This window comes from Colias eurytheme, chromosome 7 (assembly GCF_061535395.1).
Source record: "Colias eurytheme isolate Ceu_HAF_F1 chromosome 7, ilColEury1 Martin Lab GWU primary, whole genome shotgun sequence".
In the NCBI taxonomy this organism is placed as follows: Eukaryota; Metazoa; Arthropoda; class Insecta; order Lepidoptera; family Pieridae; genus Colias; species Colias eurytheme.
The window spans coordinates 4,628,853-4,644,047 of record NC_142986.1 but is presented as its reverse complement, the minus strand read 5'-3'; the positions used below and the strand labels follow the sequence as shown (position 1 = coordinate 4,644,047).

At 34.0% G+C, this 15,195-nt stretch overlaps 2 protein-coding genes and 1 non-coding gene across 6 annotated transcripts in view; all 3 read right to left on the bottom strand.

Moving 5' to 3' along the window:
• The window catches only part of Actn (alpha actinin), a 34,076-nt gene extending 26,923 nt beyond the window's left edge, over positions 1-7,153 (bottom strand). For both annotated transcript variants that reach the window (XM_090104049.1, XM_090104050.1), the window contains exon 1: positions 6,905-7,153. In XM_090104049.1, coding sequence (XP_089960175.1) covers positions 6,905-7,024 — 120 coding nt within the window. In that variant the 5' untranslated portion in view covers positions 7,025-7,153. The remainder of the gene's footprint in view (positions 1-6,904) is intronic.
• Positions 7,154-8,908: 1,755 nt separating this feature from the next.
• The window catches only part of rsh (Rap GTPase activating protein radish), a 49,340-nt gene continuing 43,053 nt past the window's right edge, over positions 8,909-15,195 (bottom strand). For all 3 annotated transcript variants that reach the window (XM_090104047.1, XM_090104045.1, XM_090104046.1), the window contains exons 14-18: positions 14,882-15,043; positions 13,664-13,815; positions 12,607-12,719; positions 11,419-11,601; positions 8,909-10,344 (exon numbers count right to left, since the gene is read on the bottom strand). In XM_090104047.1, the coding sequence (XP_089960173.1) occupies positions 9,829-10,344; positions 11,419-11,601; positions 12,607-12,719; positions 13,664-13,815; positions 14,882-15,043 (1,126 nt within the window). In that variant the 3' untranslated portion in view covers positions 8,909-9,828. The remainder of the gene's footprint in view (positions 10,345-11,418; positions 11,602-12,606; positions 12,720-13,663; positions 13,816-14,881; positions 15,044-15,195) is intronic.
• LOC149906992 (U2 spliceosomal RNA) lies at positions 13,143-13,335 on the bottom strand. Its single transcript, XR_016456971.1, has one exon. It is a non-coding gene; the product is annotated as a U2 spliceosomal RNA (small nuclear RNA).

Below are 15,195 nucleotides of genomic sequence, written 5' to 3'. Positions count from 1 at the left end.
TGACCGTGTAATTAATTTGCATTAAAGATGCTCTCAAAATTATTATATGTTTATAATATTTGGGTAAGGGTCCGTGATAACATAAAATGAAAAGTTTAAATTTATGCTTATGGCTCTTCAATTGTTTTTATTACATCCATATTTATGTATAAGCATAATACCGCATAATACCGTAATGACATAATATCATTAAGGTATTTGTAGTTAAATTACTGAAAACGACAAATATTTGACTCATAAAGTTTTAAAAAAATATTACGTTTAAATGTAATCAGGGCAGACTCTCAAGTAGAGCCGTGATCTATTTCATATTGTGTTCCAAATGGACCGGTGTGGTTCTATTATCTTCACAACATCCCAAACAGGGGCTACGAGTGAATAATAAAGTCCCCCTCAGTAGTGCGCCGGCTGCTGGGTTTATCTAAACGGATAATCGACAGAGATATCACGAGTGATAAGGACGGCAATAGATAACAATGCAGTTATCGATAAGTCGATTACGGTGTAAATAATATTCGTTCACAGTTCTACCTGTAGGCGGTATTGAAATCAGTTCTTCGATGCGACATAACGCATAGAACAATGTGAATGTTAAATGGATTGTAATTTGTAAGCGATTATGTTTGTCACGGTAAAAGGTTTTCGATGTAAATGTGTCATAAATTAGTTCTAAGGTATCGTCCATAGTCTACTGGCCGTTAAATTAAATATAAATGTATAAACAGTTTTCTAATTATAATATCGAGTGTAAGCAATTTGCGTGGGCGTGAGGACAGACACTGAAATAGATGTTGGCAGTGTTATAGCTATGCCAGTAAGGCGGAATGATCATCATCCGTTCTAGTTGAAAAACACACGTTTCCTCACTGAACCTATCGAACTTTGAAGTTTACTTACGTCAGCATAAAGGTGGGAAGAAGTTGCCATTCATATGAATTATTAATAACATTAAACTCAAACTCATAAAATAGCCTTATCATGAACTAGTAATAAAAGAGCATCTTCAAAGGATATCAATTCAGTAAAATCGTTAAACAACGTCTTTATTTAAATCATCTTGAGTGTGAAAGCGCTACAAATGATTGAGAGAAATATAAATTGAATGAATCTATAAATCATGTCCGTCTTGCCGTGTATAAAGTCTCAATAGATCAGCACAATTTAGTTTGTTGTCTCAAAGAATGCAACTCGATATGAAAGAAGAGCATACACATACAAGTAAACACGTATAAGTATATCGTAAAGATAAGGTTGACGCGACGCAAGGGTTACCTGAGTACAAAGCGTAGGTGTATCGTTGTATGTGTTTTGGTAAGCACAAAACAAATCTAGTTTTATTACTCCAAAACATACCAATGTTGGTTTTAAGTTTTAACGGTTTTTAATTCTAAGGTTTCCTTATGTGCCGTTGATAATAAATTAATAATATGTGATTAGACCATTTATATTCGTATACGGTAAACTTATTTTAATTAATTATAGGTACCGGAAAATAACTGGTTTCTGTATACAATATACATATAGTTAAGCCGAATTTTATATGGATTAGTTCAAATAATCATGCCACAAAAAGTTTATAAATTTTCTAAAGAAAAAATATTATCAAGAATGAATAATAAACAATTCTATCTAGCATTCAATTAATTTAAGAATACTAAAATATTCACTGCACCTTCACTAACGTTCAAATTACTCTCTCGGTTCATTCATCAAGAAACCTGCTTTTATATCTGCATCCAGTCCACTCCTACTATGCTGTAGACCTACTTAGTATAATTATAGTGTTTATACGGACAAGAAAATTACAGTATTTAAACAAGTGAACGTGATGTTACAAGAATTATGTAAAAGAAATTAAAATTGAATTTAATAATTTAATAGCTATGCCACAGATAATGGACATTTTGTCACAGATAAAAAATATTTTTCTAAATGAAGTTCGATTGTATCCGGATGTTTGACATCCTAGAAAGTAAAATATTTTTAAACTGTCCATAATAATTGATAGCTGAAAGTAAAATCAAGATACTTATATACGATAGAGTGTATAATTTAATGCATCAACATCATATCCACATACTTAGGATTGTAGACGAAAACCGGTCTACTTATAATGTTATTATTGACGTGGGCTAGTGCCTAGTACGTGGGTCAATATAGTAAACGTGTCCCCAGCGCTTAATAACGAATGGTTTCATGTTGGCCTTACATTTGTATAATATGAAATAAATAATTGAATGTACGCAGCGAACACTTTTCTGCATTAAAAGTAACAAAAACATTCCCGAAACAGTATTTTTATGGGAAGATTTGAATAATTATGTATTTGGATATGCCGTAAAGTTTAAGGCTTAACTATAGACCCATTTGATAAATCTGTTCCCAAATTAATGATCAGAAATGAAATATAATAAGCGAATAATTATTATTAATTATCATCATCAACTGTACTACTCATTAGCATTTATTAACAAGCCGATTTACATATTTTTTAAATATGTATAAATAGATAGATTTTAAGTATCGTTACGGTTCATACGTTAATTAGATATTTTTATTAAGTACCTACTTATCTTTGATCTCAAACTTCTGTGCTCTATGGTTAATTTATAAACGTAACCTGATTTTAGAAAGCATACGGTTTTCCAAATCATGGGAGAACACTTTCTCTATTTTGTTGAAATCATGTCGTCATATTAAGGTATATTGATATTCGAAGTGGATCGCTCAAACATATTTGGATTACCACCATTACACATAAGTTACAAGAATGTTATTGTAAATGATTCATTATTTATTAAAATATTACTACCTATCTATATATATCTGAATATTTTAATGAGGAAGAGACAGTCTCTACGTCTCTACCTTTTGATAATTATATTTTGCGTGTGTATAAATATATAATACTCTGTTCATAATGTTGTAGGTAACTTAAGTTTTTAACGTATTAATTAATTGATTTGTGGAACAACATCAAGCGGAACTGAACAGTAAATAAATAATTTGAAACTTTCTACTTTTATAAAGTGAACAATTGGTCGATCATTTCAAATATTAGTTCTTTTATCCTAATCGTTAGTTTACACTTCCTTAAAAGTACAGCTTACTTTTTTATAGTCACACGTTATTCAATTATGATTTTTTGAATATAATAATATTTAACATAATATTATCTTAGATTTTAAATGATTATGTTTTGTAAAAAACTAGCTTTTTTATTACTTCACGTATGTACTTCTACGTAAAATAATAATTATATGTAGATATGTACATATTTTGATAATATTAGACGATATCAACTAATCAGTACTTGTCTGTGTTTTAAGAACAAAACAATAAAAATTAACTACAATACATTTTACCTTTTAAATTATCTGTAAGTTCAATAGCATCAAGCATGACTTCATGTGGGTGGAGGTGTATACCTCCTTTAGTAAACATTTGACACCAAGGATGTGGTCAATGTTGAAACCTTTGTGTTATTTGTAATTAGTCGACATTTAGAATCAATATGTAAGTTGGTAAATGGAAATTGATATGTTATGTTTATTTTCTTGTTAAATCTTGGCTCTCCTATATAATATATAATACCTTTAAAACGTCTTTGAATATTATGTATGTTCCACACATATAGCAAAAATTATCTAAAAATATTTTAATGCCCAATTAGGTAGTCATTTATTAAAAGGAATATCGTGATTACCTACGTGTGATACAAAACATGAAACGAGTTAAATAGATAAATGTAATTGTATTGTAGAACACTAATAGTTGGACAAGGTTAAATTCATTATGATATACAGAAATACTAACCATGAGAAATTTCGATGTGTATGACATATTCAATTAATTGATAAAGATTCCATTCCTATGATCAATAAAGCAGTAGTTACGGTTCTATAATTAAATCGTTTCCGAGGTATAGACATGTTTTTTAAAGTTCCTCGTCAAAAGTCAGCAGTTGCGAGCCATCGCATTCAGTGATAGCGACTTTTGAACGTCTGCCAAAAGCAAACAAACGACGCTAAAGAAAAAATAGTTATAGCATGTCAAATATTACGTAACCCGCATTACTCTGCGTATGCTCTGCGTCAACGTCTATCATGAAGCAGTAGCATTTCAATTCAATATAGACTAATTTTCTAATTATATCGATCTATTTCTACAACCCAAATGCTTTAGCGATAGACAAGGTATAAATGAAGTTTAGGATCAAAGGTGGTATTTGTGGTACTTGGCTCCTATGCACTCTTATAAATATGAGCAATGACAGTTAACACATGTAAAAACTCATGTAGTTGCAATGTTCAAACAAAATTATTGGTAGTGTTCAATAATGTCAGCCAACGACCTCAAATTTACAAGAAATATGCGAAAGGTCTGCTGGGGTGATAATTCTTTCACTTAGGGGCAGTAAATACACGTCGTAAATGTATTTATGCCCTGTAGCAATGGATTGATAACATTTTTCATTTGTTACTTCTTCGGTTGGGGTTTTATTTTTTATGTTATCACGTTGAACTGTGTTAATATAATATCTTGGGTAGTCTTGGGTATTCAGATGCCGTTATTTCGCCTCATCTTTAACATTATACTTTAACTGAGTGTCAACTTTCTAGGCCGACAGGAGTGGGAATGAAATTTACTTCAGGCTGTATGAACATTGTAATTTGTAGACCTTTGAGTAAAAATTCACGATTAATTTGAATATTTCTCTTCATGTAATTCAAGTGAACTTTTGTTATAAGGATAATGATACTTATTAAATAATAAATTTGGATCCCTCAAACGACAATTTTTTACCAATTTCCGTATCCGATTCTAGTAATATGTACAATTCCAGATTATGATAATCCGATTTTCTTATTATGTAGACATGTTGTTAAGATAACGCAGATATTGATTAATAAGATACGATATCAACCACTCTCTGCAATAGTTATTCAAATAGGTATGATGGCAACATCTTCTCTAATAATAATTTTGTTTATATCAAAACGTCGGATCTCTATAAATCTTAAATTGCATTTATAAGAATAAATTGCAGAGGTGTGTCATTTGTAGGGGCTATTAGTTTGATGTAAATTTATAACCAGTTTTTAACTGGAACCCACCACTTTCACATCTGATTTCTGATGAGACCAGGTATTGCTTTTGATGGAATGCAGTTTTTACTAGAGGTTAATTAAAATAAAAGCCAATGTTCATGATGTTTTTGCCAAATCCATTCCTTCTTATTACTTTATCAGATTATTCTTCTAGATATCGAATCGAATCGGAAATGTGCTCAAATTATAGTTTGACCTCTCATCGTTGTGTCAATTACCTACTCGTTTTAATGAATAATTCTGCAAATTCGTCGAATTTGGTAAAAGTAAAGGAAGCATTGCACCAGTGACCCCCTTGTGTAAGATCGATTCTCGTGCTCAGAGCTCGATGTGACTGGTCGGGTGACTTTTCCGTAGACGCATCCGAGGAATATGGCCGCGACATTGACCCGCCATACGCGAACGGCCAATGCACCGGTTGCAGGCTCTTTGTTTATATTGGTTTTGCCCTGCCACTAAGCACTAGACATTACATCCTCGCGCACGCAATTTAGCTAACGTAATCATGTGAGTGGCAAAAACGTGATGTGATGTTGATGAGAAATCAATGACAAAACAGCTTCTTAATGAGGTTCTTATGAGAAGCCGCCACAGGAAGCAACACCGATAATCATAGTCCTTGTAAGGTCTTGCATTAACGGTGATAAATCTGGCCTTATTATTGAGCAAACTGCAATTTTCATTGGGTTATTTAAATGTAGGTACTTTGAATAACAATATGCAAAGGCCAAAGTCGGTATGTTATTTTGAAACTCTTCGGAGATTTTTACTGCTGTATGATTGATATATTATTTTATAATTTATATATTTTTTTTTGGTGGTCTGAAGCGAAATATGATAAATTTACCGTTAATAGTAAATAGTGCTTTTATATTTGACAATACCCTGCGGGGGACTGCTTTCGTAATTCGTTAATGACATTCCACTCGACTTGGTCGAGATGCGTCAGAGCATTCGTCACGGATCTGAAGAGTATTACATAAATAGTACATAAGTTAAGATGCATTTTACGTAGCAAGTTGGACCCAAACGTTTTCCTGAAATGCGGCTTTCATAGTGACGTAAAGGCGGACGCCCGCGCTTTCAGCGGCGCCTGCGTCGGACCCATTTTAGGACATGACTAACGGAAATTCGATTCCTCTCGCTCCGGCCCGCTCCCGCCCGTGGCGTGACAGTGTGCACGCATCTCGCTCACACGAAAAGCTCCAAGAAATCTTTTAATAGTGTCCACGGCCGCGATCTACTTTCAATTTGAGGCGGGAAACTTGCTAGTTTGAATTTGTGATTTGATTGATCCAGTGTGTATTATGTATGAGGGCACCAAAATGAGATTAACTATTTTTTATTATTTTGATTTTTTTTGCAGAAAAAAAAACGCGAGACGATAACAATAAATTATATCGATAGAAAATATTAATCCATATGTTTTTATATAGCTTGTATCTCATCAGATAAGAGAACTTAAATTATTTTTAAATATACCTAATTCAATGGCATAAAAATATTAAAGAAAAACACAGAAAAGCTAAAAATAGAACAAGCCAACTATCTAGCTAAAGGTCGTTTATAGGCTTAGATAAGTAAACGGGTATAAAATTGCAATTATAGCATTATGGATATCGCGGTTTTTAGGTAATAACGAAAGGAAAAACATAAACATCAAAAACATGAGTCACTAAGCGATAACGTTTATGCTGCCTATTTTATTGTTTTTATTGGAATATGTATACTGTTTTGTGTACGATGTCACTCTTTTTAACGAATACCCTCTCTTATTCTTCATTTAAACTAACCTTTTTCTGTTGTTTCTCCCAGGCCGGGTCTAAGAGACCCTCGCGCTCCCACTCCTCCTCCTGTTCCATGTATCCGTCCCCATACTCATAATTATTCATCACCCCGTTGTCCATCATCATGGTCACCGCACTGACCGTCGATTTCGATGTTCGTTCGAGCCTATGACCGCGAACTCGTGTGTGATAGTTCGCACCGCGCACTGCAACAAGCAGCCGGCCGCGCGCCTGCTGCAAGAAGACTGGCTCACGAGCGCTACTCGCGGCCGCGTTTGGAACTTTTGAGTTTCGTTCTGTTTCACGCTTATGTAATGTGCCCGCCGCATTGCTTGTTCAATGTTCTTAATTTAATTTATGACTGGTAACATTGGTGTGACGTCTCTTGGAAAATGCCAATGTCATCAGTCGCGCGTCATTTTTGAATTTTCGAGAGCAATCAGTATTGTAACTTATTTTAGAACTTTACCACGAACTTTACCAACTACCAAGTTATTATTTTCATAAAAGCTTTGTTTCTGCCCATGGTTTCTGCTTTATTCATTATAAAATAATAACCAAAAGTTTACTAGTGTTTAAATCACGTGATTATAAATACTTAATTAAGTACATAATATTGTGTATTAATTTGGAAAGTTTTTAAATTTTTTATTTATAAACATTGAGCTATTATTACTTCGTAGTTAAAAAAATCTAGAATTCTAAACGCAAAACAGGTTTTCATTATAATAACATGATTAAGTGCAACTTCTTGTAAATTCATTTCTTCGTGCGAAAATGTAGGTATGTAGGTAGGTACCTATATACTATTCAAAGAGTATAGTAACTATGTAGGATACTATTTCTAATGATCCTTATGAAAGGTGCACGTACTGTTTTGATCTCAAACTTTAAAGAATTAAATCTCAAAGTTGTCTGTTTTGAAGTAGGTTAAAATTGTATCTAAGAGAACTCCTTTGGTTATTTAGATAAGTTTATAAACATACAAATGAAGCAAAGAAAAGCGGGTTTAATAAATAAAACACAAGAATCATACACAAAAATTTATTCACCACATAAAATTTTATTAAATAATCTTGCTCACGCAAAATAACAGTTATAGATATCTTAAATTTTGTATCATTTGAAGATTCCGTATGTTATACATATAGCAACATCCACAATCACAGGAAGGTTAAATTTTGGAATAGAAAACTTATATTAATCATTAAGAACATGACACATCAATAATTTATATATTTTGGTGTTTCTACAAATTAAACCTAATTATTAAATATTTATGAGTATTACACATTTGGGAAGTTTAAGGAAGGACTAAGCAGTGGGTCATATACTTGAAGATATAGGAGAAATAAATACTTATTGGATAAAAGCCATACACTTTCAAAGCTTTTGAGCAATTACCGATAACATAAATATAGTAAGTGGTAGATTTCTCTCTTTAAATTTTCACAAGTATAAAAATTTTACTGACAATTCAACTTGACGTTTAAATTTAATTTTATCAGATTTTAGAAATGTTAGTTTAGGCTACATAATATTTTATATTCATATATTAACACCTATTCAATATACAATAATATTGTAGATATTTATTAGAATCCACTTCACCAAAAGGATACTTACTTATTTATTAAATGAAAATTAATGTCTGGATACATATCATTATTATAATAATTAATATTATTATATACTTTGCTTTATGAGCAAGTAGATTTGGTGAAATGGATCTTTTAAAAGATATGGTACAGAAAGTTTCCCTGAAACGCAAATTATGTTTTAAGCATTGCTCAAGATGTTATCACAACATAATCTACTCATATTTCAATAATATTCAAATTTATAGAAACAGTGGACAGTGGTTAAGGTTAAATTAATATCTTAAACTTATGTAACATAAATTACATATTTTTATCGTAATATAATTTTGATGACAACATATTAAATTGTATTATGAATATAAGATTTCATTGTTATCATTTAATATGTGGGTACTGTGAAAGATATAAAATAAATTGAGGAAATTGCAAAGAGCAAGGATAAGAAGGTGAAAATATATAATTTTAAGAGGTATGTACAAAGTAGGCACGCTAAGGTATAATAGAATTTAAAGCTTGACTTATTGGTTTTCAGTATAAAATGTATAGAAACCAATGATAGTTCTTGGAAGAATTCACAGGGTATATTCTATTTAGAAGATAGGAAGAGGTTTTACTACACATTTTTCTACTTCAACATAACACAGTTATTTTTTGATAATTTTTATTCGCCACTATTTATATACATTTTTAAGATAATATAATATTTTTCGCGTAATTTTCATAAATATCATTCATTACATCTAACATTTAGAATTCCATCATATTTTTTTTTTCAATTTATTCATCAGTCACATTATATCCTCTACATGATTTGGGACCAATCTGGGGAACTATTCTAAGGAATTTGATAAGTGGGACATTTAGTCTTAACTTGTATTATGAGCAAAATCATTCGAACATTAGTTAACTGTAAGGGCGGATAGTTGCAAGGTGTAAAGGTATTAACAAATTACATTAATATGAACATTAGAACATACTCCCCAGCGTTTGACCCATATATTCTTATCTCGCTTTTTGTACTCGAGCTTTTTTGACGATATTATCAAATAAGTATCTCCACACATATTATTTGCCAAATTTCTGGTACCAAAAATAGAGATGTTTGTTTATACTGAACACGTCTAGCTAGATGTATAAAATATATAGGTATCAATGAACAACAACAAGGATTAGGTTTTCGAGAATTGTACAAAAATTTCTCGCACCTCTACTAAAGTACATCTACAACAATAATACTTTTAGAAGGCGTCAACATACCACATTAAGAAGAACCCGGTCCGAACAGTTCCTAAACTATCTAATACACTGATATTCCTCACAGCTCCAAGTTTAAATGCCATAGTCAAAGCTTTCGAATTCGGAAAATCTAGAGTCTTGTTTCTGTATACGCTGTTGACAGGCCTCGATGTAGTCTTCTTGGATTCTGTACATTCCCGAGTTGGCCTGGTACATGAGAGTTTCCAGAATGCGTTCGTTCTTAATGGCCTTTGATGGAAGCACCACTTTTATCAGCTCTTGGGGCGATATTCGGTAAAGTTTCAGATCTCTAGCCAGCCTTTCCATGATGCATTTAAATTCATTTTTAGCGTCAGTCTTATTAGCGGATTTGGCCTTTATTTTGTTTTTAGCCCAGCTTAGCATCGCTTCGAATTTCCTCACTTCCGGCACTTCTAGGTTCCTGCACATGATCATTTGGACCATTGATTCGGACAGGTTCAGAAATTCCGGTGTTTGGAAAAGAGCATAGGCTCGCTGTTCAATGAATGCAAGGATCATGTTCACGAGTTCGGAGGCCGATGTGTAACGCCAGTAGTAGTTCTCCAGCGATATCAGCATTGTGCATACCTGGAAACGAGGCAAAATATTTTAATATACTTAAAGGTTGTTGTATAAAATATTTTTCTGCTGCTAAAAACAAAAGAAAGAAGCCAATTAACATGAGTAGAAGCATAAGGAAGAATGGAAAAGGTAGGGAGCAACACAAAAACAATTAAAGACAGCTTGAAAAGAGCACTGGAAAATAGTGGAATACAATGAAGCAAAGAAAATTATGAAAACAAGCAAATAAAAGTAGACCGTAAAATTACACGTACAGACACTTTAAGTTAAAGCAGTGGAAGGTATCTTAAAATCAGAATTGACAAATAACAGTATAAACACTAAAAAATATTTTAAAAGCCTCAAATCTCAGAACACTTCAATCCTCAAGAACTGCTTCGCATGGTGGAAGCAGGTCTGCAGCAGTTCGAGAAAAATGACCAGATAAAAAAATATCACTAAGGGCCGATTTTTCAATGCTTGGATAAAACTTATTCGTCGAATAATGTATAAAACTACCATTTTAAAAACGTATTCTTATTGCCCGTATTTGACAGTTTAGGTGATATTCTAATATTATCGTGTAATACTTTATTGGACGGATAAGTTTTATCCAAGCATTGGAAAATCGGCCCTAAGAACAGACCACTTCAATCCTCAAGAACTGCTTCGCATGGAAGCAGGCCTGCAGCAGTTTGAGAAAAATGACCAGATAAAAAATATCAATAAGAACAGACCACTTCAATCCTCAAGAACTGCTTCGCATGGAAGCAGGCCTGCAGCAGTTTGAGAAAAATGACCAGATAAAAAATATCAATAAGAACAGACCACTTCAATCCTCAAGAACTGCTTCGCATGGAAGCAGGCCTGCAGCAGTTTGAGAAAAATGACCAGATAAAAAATATCAATAAGAACAGACCACTTCAATCCTCAAGAACTGCTTCGCATGGAAGCAGGCCTGCAGCAGTTTGAGAAAAATGACCAGATAAAAAATATCAATAAGAACAGACCACTTCAATCCTCAAGAACTGCTTCGCATGGAAGCAGGCCTGCAGCAGTTTGAGAAAAATGACCAGATAAAAAATATCAATAAGAACAGACCACTTCAATCCTCAAGAACTGCTTCGCATGGTGGAAGCAGGCCTGCAGCAGCTCGGGCAGGTCGTAGTGCTCGGCCGCGCAGATCAGCCCCGGGATGGAGGCGCACGTCAGCGGGCAGCTGCCCGTGTGCAGGTAGTCCAGCAGCGTGCGGAACGTCTCCGGGTCGAACTCGATTATTGAGAACTGAATAAACATGAAGGAATTAATGAATGAATAAAATTTAAATTTCAAATTTCAAATTTATTTATTTGTTTCACAATTTTTACAACTCATATAAAATTGTAGTTAATCCCTGGTTAACCCACTAGGAAAAACCTGTGCGGGGTCAACCAGTGACCTCCGTCGGCTTAGCATAATATTTTTAACAATATGATTTTAACAGTACATATTTAGAGACAGAAATTTTTGTGTAGGTACAATCTTCAAACTTAGTTAGACTTAACTTTAAAAAAATAAATAAATATATAAATAAATAAGATTAATATATGTACATATAATATATATAAAGATATTCATTATAAAATGGTTTCTTACAAGTTATCTAATTATGTGAGTATGTGTGTCTGTGTGTGTGAGTGAGTGTGTATGCGCTTGCGTGTACGTGTGTGTGCGTATGTATGTGTGTGTTTGTGTGATTTTTAGAGGATATCATACAAAATTTTTTCAGTGTCATCATAGCTTAATCCTTGAAACCAGTCGTGTGCTACTGTTCGAAGTTTGTAATTAGATAGATTAGATATTTTAAACTCCTTATTAGCAAAATTATATAAGGCGGGGCCCAAGAAATTTATATGATTTCTAAATGGAAATGAATGGAAAATTCTTTATTGTAGTTATAATATATAGATTATATTGAAGTAAATTGTTAAAGAAACCAGCCTTATCGCTGGCAGCGATCTCTACCAGGCAACATGACTTGGTATAAATTATTATAATGTATTAGCACAGACTAATAATAATATACTACGTGTATTAGTAATATTTGAAAATGTACAATTAATGACTCCTTATATAATGTAAGAGCAAATTTGTGTAAAAGAGTAAAACTTTTATTATACAAATTTATTAAACAGACAATGGGATTGTAAAGTGACACCTAACATAGAAAGCTAATTAATGTACTTAGAACTGTTTTAAATTATTTCTACGGTATTTTATCACTAATATCTATGGTTTATTAAATAATACCTCAGTCTGAGCTAGTTTGGCACGGTCGACTTTCTGCGCGTCAGCACAGACAGATAGCCGGGGTACGGCTAACGCTGCGTTTTTGTCCTTTTCTTTCTCTTTTGCTTCTTTGTCTAGAATACAAGAAAGATTATATTATTATTTTAAGTTGTACTTGTAGTGCATTTTTGCATATAAATGTATTTAAAATAAATGTAAAAAAAACAAAGTACAATGATTAATTATTATGGCGTGGGACGGTGGGCATAGTTCAGCTTTTTGTGTTCTATAAATCTATAATATTATATTGGTAATTACGTTTTAACGTTTAATATCTAAATATGTAATATAAAAATATATTATGTGATGTAGTTATTGTGTGATTTTCATAACCCTCCTGGATAACCGGGTATCGGGACATGATGAGGACATTTTTAAATCCGTAAACTTGTTAATTATATAAGGTAACGAATAACGATATAAGTAGATCATCACATCACATATGATACGGATAGTAACGTCTTATCTATATATTTAATTAATTTATTGTTTATAGAATTATGTGGGCCGATCCCGGCGGCACTGCAATGCCGGGCCGACCCGTGACGGGAGTGGAGCGAGCCCCGAACATCCCGTCGGTTTACAAAAATCAGTTTAATATACTGGTCCCGCTGTGCGGGAACTTTCAGATATTAAGCTGAAAAGAACAGATACTACACTTTGATCTTAGCCAAAAGGCCGAGAAGCGATACCCGAACAAGGTCTTCGGGGGTATATCAATACAGTGAAAAAAAACTTCGAAAGCGTGATCTTCTTGCGCGATTTCCGCTAGTAGCGACATCTGTTGTAGAAACTCTGAATTATTGGGTAAATTTATTTATTGTTACTTTTGCCTAGGTACTAGTTATTATTCTGTGTTTTTGCTAAATTCGACAATTTAAAAATTAATTATTATTTTAAAATTTCATTAAAATAGCCAAAACAAAATTCATGCCTAGTGTACGTCTTTTTTTGTTTAGCTGGTGTAAAGAGGAAATGTTTGTGTAGGCGCGCATTTCTGCATGTGACAGCTACTCACTGGAGCAGTCCTGCGAGCTGGCCCACTTCTTCTTGTCGTCGGCGTTGAGGTGCGAGTGCTGCTTGCGGATGGAGCGGCCCCAGCCCGCCGTGATCGTGCCGAGCCGGGAGAACGCGCGCTTCACCATCGGGGAGCTCGGGACGCTCTTCGGCCTTCAATATATACATAAATATTTTATTTACTTATAAGCTTTATTGCACACAAACAGAAAATACAAATTTTACTTAGTAGGACATATTTAGTCAAAAAAAAAAGACGGGAGTGCCGGCGGAAGTGAAAACTTGATTATTAACGTTGAGCATGTTTGATATCCATCCGTCTTACGCTTTTTCGATCAGGTCACGTGTCCTGACGCGAGTTTCAGATTTTATACCCAACGCCGCTAAAGAAGTTTTCACTTCAATAAATATTTCAGGACAATTTTCACACACGGCACAATCGATCCCATACTAAGCTTTCGCTTGTGTTATGGAAACCAGATGGCTGATAAACATACATAATATTATATAACATTTAAATAAATACTTATATAGATAATTAACACCCGGGCACAGAGCAAACACTTATGTTCATCACACAAATATTTGCCCCGGGTGGGAATCGAACCCACGACCTCTGGCTTGGAAGGCAGGGCCACTACCAACCAAGCCAACCGGTCAGTCAAAATAAAACGTTGGTAATAATAATACTTATATCGTTATAAATTATAATATTGTTACGATTGAAATAATGTTTCATATTGGTTGAGATATTTCAAATTCCGTCTTGTGATCGAATTTTTTCTAGTGTTATTAATTATTGATGAAGTAGGTAAGTAAGTGAATTGGTTAATATATCGTGAAACCGAACGGGATAGTACGGATGTCGGATAGATGCTACGTTTAGTGGAAAATAAATATCACTCTTAAATTAGGTATTAATGATTAGTTAGAAAACATGTATTGTATGCGTCTGTATAGTTGTGTGTAGACATGTTACATACATAAAATAACTAAAAAATTGGTTGTCTGTAAAGTCGGTTTACTGACGATAGTTGAACGTGACAACGGCCGATTGTGCTTCGTTGTCGCTCGTTCCACGCTCTCGCTTGCACTTCAAGCCTTACGGAACGCCTCAGAGCGAGGTAACGCCGCATGAGTCATGTTTTTTCGTGCGTGCAGCCGGCTCTATCGAATTATAAGACGTTGTCACGTCAGTAAAATATGTGTGTGCACGTACCTGGGCGACTCAATATCGGGCACCTGCAGGAAGTTGCTGCTCTTGTGCTTGTTGGGCGTGGGCGAGAGCAGCGTGGGCGCGGGCCGCGCGAGCAGCTCCGCCACCGGCACCTGCGGGGAGCCGAACCCCGACTGGATGCCGTACAGCATCTCTTGGAACACCCTGGATAATCGTGCACAGAATTCAATATTTGTTTTACGAACTTTTGCAAGAATTTATGCACCGATATTGCATCTCTGGACCGTAAGCACGGAATTGATTTTACGCACTGAATGACGTGGTAAGTTAGCTCTCTCAAGCACATTATTGAATTT